This window comes from Gekko japonicus, unplaced genomic scaffold (assembly GCF_001447785.1).
Source record: "Gekko japonicus isolate JY-2015 unplaced genomic scaffold, Gekko_japonicus_V1.1 scaffold135, whole genome shotgun sequence".
NCBI classification, from domain to species: Eukaryota; Metazoa; Chordata; class Lepidosauria; order Squamata; family Gekkonidae; genus Gekko; species Gekko japonicus.
In genome coordinates, this window is record NW_015175359.1 from 2,568,817 (window position 1) to 2,578,028 (window position 9,212).

Consider the following 9,212-nt stretch of genomic DNA (forward strand, 5'->3'; position numbering starts at 1 on the left):
TTTCTGTCTCCTCACCCCCCCCCCCCCCCCCGCCAGTGCTGGTATGTTTTCTAAGGCTCAGGACAAGGCGACAGTTCAAGGTCAGGTCTACCAATACAGTGGAAAGGGAAGGATAGACCTATGGGAGTAATCTTCTAAAACACTAATTTACGTGACAGTCAAATGTATACTTGCTCACAACTTTAAGGCTACTAGCTTTTTTTGCTCACGAGGTAGAATTTCTGCTCACAACACAGTGGACCTTAGAAGGAACATTGGCTTAGGACTGTCATACCCCCAGATCTGAAACACTGTACCCCCTCTGCTTAACGGTGACACACTGCTTTTAAAAGCAAGCCTAAAGACAGGGAAGGTCTCCTGCACAAAGAGTTGGTGAGCCAACTGGATGGCAGGCCCAGCCTCACCCTTCCCTGCTTTAACAGCTTAACTGTCCTCCTTCATGGCAGGGTGATGACTCCTTTATTCTTGCCAATCACTGATCAGCTACTGCACTGCTGGCACCCTACTGAAAGGTAGGTGGGGTTCCCGTCGTGCTCAGAACACAGCCACCCAGCTGAGCAGCTGGCCAACAGCAACTCAGTTCTGCTGCCCCCTCCCCAACATCTTGTGAACTTCTTTAATATTAAAAATATTCAAATATCCCTATCCATAATATGCCCCCCGTTACCTCCCTTTAATCTTTCCCCCAAAATCTTGCTGTTTCCCCAACTGAACATCTTCCATGGGGGGTGGGACTCACAGCATTTGTCTCAGAAACCTACAAAGGTAACTGTGTGTCTTGTTGCTTGGCTGTCCCTTTCACCTTGTTTTCCCCTTGGTTTATCCAACTTCTTTTGAGCCTTCAAGACAAGAATGATCTCACTGCCTCTACAATCCTGCTATCTACTCCAAGCCTTGGAATACTGCAGGTTATAAACAAAACAGAGCAGATAAATCCTTAACCTGCAGAGGGAAATGCCTTAGCTCAACAACACTACATGACAGCAAGTTGCACTCCTTAATAAGTGTGATTGTTTAACAATGCACAGAGTTTGCTCCTCTTAAGAGTTCACTGCCTTTCTGTTTAATTAGGTGTCTTGTTATTTTTCTACTACTGAGAAGATGGTAAAGGAATTTAAAGAGTCAGCCACCTGGTAAAACCCAGGAGCAGATGCCTAAATTTTACTAACACAAAGCTGATCGATTACCCTCAATAAGCGCACAGCAGGGAAATCTTGTAAGGATCCTTAAGATGAGAGAGGAGCACAAACATGTCTCTTGGCAGATTTTGTTGTTGTTGTTTTAAAGGAAGATTTTCATGGCCTTTTCTATAAGCCCTGAAATACACAGAACAGAGCTTTGAATATGAAATTCAGCAACAGAGGCGAAATCCCTGGAAACAAAGCTGACACATAGCCCTGACAAGACTCTGGGTTAACAGAAAAGCAGACCAGATACTTTCAGATCTCTCCTGTCTTGGATGGGGTTGTATTCCCCATGAAAAGCCAGGTTCGCCACTTGGGAGTATGACTCAACACAGCAGTCACCTTAGAAAACCAGGTGGCTGTGGTGGTTCGGAATGCTTTTGCCCAAGTTCGGCTGGTGCATCAACAGTGCCTGTTCCTGAGGCAGTCAGATCAAGCCATAGTCATTCATGCCTTGGTTACATCTAGACTGGACTACTGCAATGTGCTCTACTCGGGTGTGTTTGGAGGCTGCAACTAGTGCAGAACACTGCAGCTGGACTGCTGGTCAGGGCCAGCTATAGGGAGTATGTGACCCTGACATTACAGCAATTACACTGGCTAGCAAGCCACACCCGAGCCCAATTCAAGGTGTTGTTTTTGACCTTTAAAGCCCTACATAGATTAGGATTGTTGTTACCAGTCAGTGCCATCTCACAGAAGAGCAGTTGGTTTTCCAATAGGACGTAGTGCCATATACCCTTCATATAAAAATGACACCAGACAGAAATTAAATCTATCTCATAAGCCTGGCCTAGGACAAGGAATGGCAGGCACAGCCTGGGAAAAAGTATCTGGAAGATCATCAAAGGAGGCTGGCTTGATAATAGTTCTTACCCGTCCTAAAGTAATGTATATTTTACAACATTGGGGTCTCTCAGGAAAACAGCATCACACTTTATAGTAACCTTTTATCAACATCCTGCTTCCCCCATTTGCCCACTTAGCATATTGACAACACCTGGAAGTTTCTCTTCATCCAGCACATCAAGGGGCATCCACAGATATTATCAGCTCTGGGAAAGCAAATCAAGCTCTGCCCAGTTCTTTGATTTCACTCCAGGGATACTATTAACCATATGGGAACCTTCCTGTAAGCATATCAACACTATTGTTCCTTTCATGCAACCACATCAGGTATCTTTTTGGGGTATAAATATACCCTAGCTACCCATATGTGTGCGTGTGTGTGTGTCCGCTGGACACCTTGCTCTTTAACGGACCTTTTAGAGATTCTTCAACAGACCTCTAACAGACCTGAATCTCTTCAAGACTGGTAGATATAACCTCTTCCTCAAAATCTATTTCCATCCCCAGTTTTCATCCTTTTCTTCTTAAATTTACCTTGCAAGTATGTTTAAGCATGTTCTGTGTGCATATTTCACTCTTCTATTATTTTCTAATAAAAACTCTATTGGTTGAATATCTGCCTGGTTCATTTGAGAGTCCTCAGGGAAGGACCCCCATATATAAAGATGCTGATCCTAAGTTATCCCCTCTTGCTAAAAGTGTGTTTTTATCTATGTTTGTAACCCATCTTGAGCTCTGCTAGGAAGAAAGGTGGCTAATAAATGTTTCAAAAAATAAATTTTAAAACTGATCGTTTCGTGCTTTCTTGGCTACAGAATGTTGGGGGTGAGGATGCAAGAGTACTGGCAGTCGCTCCTTATTGTTCCAAGGAAGGACTATTTAACTTGGCATAGGTTATCAGGCACCCCCCATGTCCCCATCTCCATCTCTCCGGTCTTGCAAGTGTAAAGCTCCCAATCTCCATAGTGAAAACTGTACAAAGGAATGCAAATTTACTGATACAGATCTGTTCAATTTGCATGATTTTCAATGCAGCATGCGGGTTGTGGGACTGCAGAGTTCAGAGGTTTCTGAGAGTCAAGGGGGGAGGGGAACAAAGAACAGTCGTACGGAGTGTTCTTACTGTGTAAGACGACTTGCTGGTAATTTCCAAAAGCTTCTGCTTGGCTCTCCGCTCAGAGTCACGAGCTTCCTGGAGGTCCTGTTTGAGCTGATCTGCCTCCTTTGCCCTGTGCACGGCAACAACAAAAAAACAGTCAAGGGCCAGAGTTGGGCAACAACAGATCAAAACCAGGCCTGTAGTCATGACCCTGCGCTCAGATCGCTCCCTCCCTCCAAAATCAGCAGGAAACTGCAATGCCTCATCAGCCCAACTGTGGTTCAGAGTAAGTTCTAGGAACACTTTGGCTCAGACAGCAAAAGTTTATATTTTCCAATCTAAATGACAATCGAATGCTACTACTAAGGGCAGTTAAGTCCACCGATTCCAGACTGGATAAGCAGTACTTAATTAGGGTGCTCAAGAGTACAAGAACTGCTGCACACCCCTCATATTTGACAGGTCCTTGGGAAGCTTACTGGGTAGAGAAACAGAAGGGGGCGAAGAACCAGAGAGGAATGTAAGCAAGACACCTCTTCTGAACAAAAAACTGGCAAAAGGAACGAGATGTTTGGCAAGCTGGGCACAGAAATAATGAATAAGAGAAGGCGGACGCCTGAACACAGGAGGAACAAAAAAAGAAGAAAAAAAGTCCAGAATGAAATCAGCACTATTGTTAATTTACCCACTAATGAATGCAACTTACGACAAGAGCCCTTGGCAGCAGCCCTTGTCTGCCCCGAAGATTGGGAAAGCAGAGGGCTGGAGTACAGCAGGAGGCTCGTGAATAGGAGAGGAGGGAGAGATGTGGAGCGAGATAGTGAAACGAGGGGGGAAAGTAATTAATTCCATTTAATATCTAGAGGCAAAAAACTTAATTAATGGCATCTAAATGCTTTGGAGAATACAGCTTGGTGTTTGCTGAGCAGCTGAATAATCAGTTGGTGCTGAAACCCAACAGCTCACCTAGAAGGCACTTCCCCTGTGCCTGATTCTGTGCTGTAGCACTACGCCAAAGAAGGGTGTGAGAGGGGAAGGGCTGCAGGATCCCTAGATCCACCTGCCAGCTTCTCAGAGGCAAATACCCCAGATTCTCTGCTGACACCCAGAAGCATACAACCCCAGCTTTCACTCATGCTATGCTTTGGGGGAGTGCAAGGTCTCCTTCCTTCCTGCCATTTCTTACCCTCTCTATACTCCTGCACAACGGAGAGAATGCCTCTCCTCCCCAACGCCTGAGAACCTGGAGGTGTGGAGGGGGTTGGTGATGAGCACAAAAAGAGGCCAGCTAGTAGGCCAAGCCAATATCTGTGGAGTTGCAGCAGGTAAAGGGATGTGTGTGTGTGTGTGTGTGTGTGTGTGTGTGTGTGTGTGTGTGTGTGTGTGCGCGCGCTAATGGAAAACAGAAATGCACCACAAGGAGTACTGAAGGAAAGTTGTACTAAAAAGTGTAGAGATTTTGTCCACTAAGCTGCCTGGTTAAATGGGCCACTTGTGCTGATTCAACTACAATAAGAATAATATGTGTCATTTCTGTTTAAACAAGTATAATTCTTGTATTTACAGCATTCGTAGCGCTTCAGGTATCTTGTAAAGTAGGTCAATATCGTATCTACTGAAAAGGAAGATGACCCTGAAAGTAAGACTTTACTCCCTTAAAAACTTTACCATTACAAAAATTATACTGGATGTAACTGTAACTTGTATGTACATAGGACATCCCCTATTTTTGGTGTGGGGAAAGCTAATCTTGTATTTAGTAGATACTGTATTAAAAATATGTTTCAATTTTGGTTTATAATTTTTAATACAAACTTAACCTAAAGTACATCTAGAGTATACAGTTTTGCCTAGATGGCCCAGGCTAGGCCTATCTCATCAGATAATGGAAGCTAAGCAGGTCAGCCCTGGTTAGTACCTGGGTGGGAGACCATCAAGAAGTTCAAGGTCGCTATGAAGAAACAGGCAATGGCAAACCACCCCTGAACCTCTCTGGCCTTGAAAACCCTCTGGGGTTGCCATAAGTTAGCTGCAACTTGACATTTGCCACCACTGCCACCACACAGTGTAAGTATTGCTCCCCCCTTTCAAAATAGTAAAATACTAAATTATACGATTTCCGTATCATTGTTCCCACTTGACACATTCGGGAGGAGAGACAGGGGACGAAGGCTGAAGGAACGGTGGCTTAAAGCCTCTTAACATTCATGGATTTGAATCAGCCATGCCATCATTATGCTTTCACTTCCAATCCAGCATTTGGACTAGCTGAGATGCAAACAGGGATCACCGTAGCCCCACGGTGGCTCTGCCAGGTGCCCAGCTTCTGCCACCGCCTGTGGTCACATCGTTCCTCAGCAGTAACTACACCTCAGCCACTGAGACTGGGACACCTTCCTCTGACATAACTTCTACTGATTATATTTTTCTCCCACTCTACCCTTCCACTAAAGAGATCAGAGCACTGTTCAAGATTCTCTTCACTTTGACCTCACAAAAAGCTTGTGAGGTATGCAAGGAAGAGAGAATTTCAGCCTGCTCTCCCTGGTCCTAGTCTGAAATTCCAGCCACAACATCACACTGACACATGTAAAGCGGGTGTACAATACGGGGCAAAAACACCACTGTGTCTGTATATGCAACTTGAACACCACCAATATTTATAGGATATACAATAATAAAAATATTTAAACCAGACTGCAGTCTTCCTAGAATGATTTTTATGACTAGGAAGACTGTGGTCTGGTTTAAATATTTAAGCTTTTGTACATACTATAAATACAGGACTGGATACCTTGGCGCCCAGTAACACCAAGCTGTATTCTGGGTGCCAAGGTATTTTCCTGATTATTGCAATAAACAGATATTTATACTCTCCCTGGACTGCAACCGTGTGTTCCTTATTCGGCCCTGGGAGCACACGGGGTGCAGATTTGTGCATCAGTGTTGTTCAAGCTGCATATATAGACACAGTGGGATTTTTTCCTACTGTATACTTTTCACACTGTGTTTCCCCTGTTTCTCTGGGCATGTAAAGAGGGTGGCACCAGGAAGCTTATTACTTCTGTATTCTTGAACACAAACTTAGCTAGAAGGTGTTTCCTTTCCTATCTCTGGGCGTGCAAGAAAACGCTTATGAACAAGGCCACAAGGCCATGTGTTGCATGGCCGCAAGAAACATGGCACATTCCCAAGTTATTCAGAGGTACAAAGCAAAAAGCAGAATTATTTTGCTCATAACAATTTGTCAGAACATTATCGAATAGATGTGTGTGGTGTGGTGTGGGGGTGAAATTCTAGTCTTGTATCTGCAGGAAATTCTAGTCTTTTATTTGGAGGAAACAACAGAAGCAAAAAGACTACATATTTCGGGAGTGTTGGGGGGGGGGAGAGCACATGCACACACGCACAATACTTAGACAGAACAGAAGCAGAATAATTATGGCTGGTGTGCAATCCAGAAGTAATAAGTCTTGAACAAAAAAATCTGAGCAAGTAATGTATGCCACAAGGTTCACTTTGCGCCCCACCTGATCTTACCTTCGTTCAGATTCTTCTGCCATCTTCAGTGCCAGCATCTCTGCCTCCAGCACCTTCTGCTCCATCAGCCGTTTTTCGTCTTCTGTCCGGATGGCTGTAGCCTTGATCCGCTGCATCTCCTGCTCGGCTTCAGCTGCTTTCTGAGCCAGGAGTTTCGCTTCCTCTTCTGTGATCTGGGCTTTTTCAGCCAATAAATCTGCTGTTTCTTCAGAACGCATCTGCGGAAGAGGGATGGAGCTTTACATCTGCCAGGTCTGACGTACATCTACCAGCATCCACCACTGGTCAAAGGGACTGTTGCATCTGGTGCCCGGGAAAGTTTCTCCAATGCCATAGCTGGAACCAACTGCTACATGATCTTACATCAGCCCCAGGAGCTTGGCAAAATGCCATTCCACCACTTCCTCCCTCACTTGTGTAACCCTCCATTTGCAGGGCAGTTGTATTCATAAGGCCACACACCCTGACATCGCCGGAAGTGTGTCATAAGGCCACACCCCCCGCCCCCAACGGTCCCGGCCGCCGCTGGCGGCCTTGCAGCTCCACTGCCGAGCTCCATGAGGGGCCCGGCGGTGGACCTGCAAGGCCAGCGGGAGTGCAAGGAAGCCCCGCGAAGGCCCTCCCTGGCCCCAGGCAGGCAGGGGTGGGGAGAGGCAGGGAGGAAGCAACTTACCCTCCCTCTTCTCCTGCCTCCTCCTGGCTGAATGAGGGCCGGAAGCGGGGCGGCCGGAAGCAGGGGGCGGGGCTTCGTCATGTGCCCCGCCCCCCGTACCTCACCCGGGAGAACTGCGATCCCCCCCGAAATGACCTCTGCCCAGCACTGGTGCTGGCATCTGAAGCTGTTTCTCCTGCTGCTGCCGCTCAGTGCGGGAAAAGTTGGAAGCAAGAATAGGCGGCTAAGCACTGCTGTTCCGGGCTACCAAAGACTGTTAAGCCTGGGAGGGTGAGCTGGTGGGGGTCACCCAGACAGGAAGGAGGACATATATTTAAGGCTGCCCCAGCAGGGGAGCAATAGGTGGCAGCTGGCACTGCTGCTCCCAGGGACCACTATTACCTGCTCATCCAGAAGGCAAGTGAACAAATGCATGAAGCGGCCTCATACTGAGTCAGACCACTAGTCCATCAAGGCCAGCACTGTCTACTTTGGTAGCAGCATTTCAGGCTCACCAGAAGAGGTCTCAAATAATCTCACACCTGATTGTTTTATTAGGAGATGTCATGGATTGAACATTTCCGCATGCAAAACATGTGCCACTGAGCCATGGTCTGTCCCCTTTGTGGCAAAAACAGGAAAAAACTGTTGCTAAAACAATGCAGGAGGTCCCACTGCTTGAGAGGGAAGCGGGGACAGGTAGGATACAAAATAAGAGAGAACCAGACTAGGAACACTGTCCTCCAGCCCTACAATTTGGATCTCGATTCCAACAATCCATTTTCCTAAACAGCTGTAGCCTTCTGAATTCACAGTGCAGGAACAGCCATGTCAACTTGTGGGAGAATACAGGCATACCTCCAAAAGGGAATGAATGCAGGTTTTCAGCTGCAAAGCAAGCTCTGCTGTCTCCTGCCTTTGCTCCTCAACAGCTTCCAGATCAAAAGCACAAACACATACCATGTTTCAGAGTCTGGTTTTGACTTTATTTGGTCCCACACCCTGGTCCACCCCAGGTCTCAATGTTCCCTCTAAGCTGTGGAGTCTTGTGAGCAAAAATTCTACTTTCTGAGCTACTGGCATTAAAGTTGTGAGTGAGCAATTTGGCTACTGCATAAATTGGTTTGCTCTGGAGTCATCCTTCCTGAGCTACGGCAAAAATGTGTGAGCCGGAGGCTAGAAAACTGTGAGCTAGCTCACGCTATCTCAGCTTTGAGGGAACACTGGTCTCAACATGTTTACATTCACTGGCATCTATTCAATGCATTATAATTTTAAAAACTTTTTAAAATATATTTTGAAATCTGGTTCATCAGTAAGAGAAAAATGACTTTGTGACGAATTCAGCCAATCCATACCATGTACAACTCAGCTCTGAGAAAGTAAAACGTTGTTCCATGATCAGCACAAAGGCCAGACCACCAGAAATAGACAAATCTAGTTCTTGCTATGGACAGGGGCTGGTTGGGGCCGGAGCGCGGGGGAGCGGCGCTCCGGTAGTGAGGAGTCGAGGGGACGGGCACATGACCAAGCCCTGCCCCCTGCAATTGCCGGGCATGAGGAGGGAGATCGGGAGGGACAGATGGTGGGAGCTCTGCAGGTAAAGACCTGACTCCTGAGGTGAAGGGGCCCACGCCTCTCGCCATCTCCGACCCACGCCTCCACATGGGGGGCCGCTGGAAGGAAGCCCGCCTCCCCACCATCACCGGCCTGCGCCTCCGCGCACAGGCCACTGGAAGGCCACCCACCTCCCCCCCACCATTGCCAGCCCGTGCCAAAGCCTGCCCGTCCACCCCATACTTTCTTTCCCTCCTTCTTTCCTTCTCTCTCTCTTTCTTTCCCTCTTTTCTTTCTTTTTCTTTTTTTCTCCTTTTTTCTTCTCTCTTTC

General features: G+C 46.8%; 1 protein-coding gene across 5 annotated transcripts in view; it reads right to left on the reverse strand.

The window, feature by feature from the left end:
• Window positions 1–9,212, reverse strand: part of NF2 (neurofibromin 2 (merlin)) — a 99,448-nt gene that overhangs the window by 41,578 nt on the left and 48,658 nt on the right. For all 5 annotated transcript variants that reach the window (XM_015425307.1, XM_015425306.1, XM_015425310.1 and 2 more), the window contains exons 12-13: window positions 6,673–6,890; window positions 3,157–3,262 (exon numbers count right to left, since the gene is read on the reverse strand). In XM_015425307.1, coding sequence (XP_015280793.1) covers window positions 3,157–3,262; window positions 6,673–6,890 — 324 coding nt within the window. The remainder of the gene's footprint in view (window positions 1–3,156; window positions 3,263–6,672; window positions 6,891–9,212) is intronic.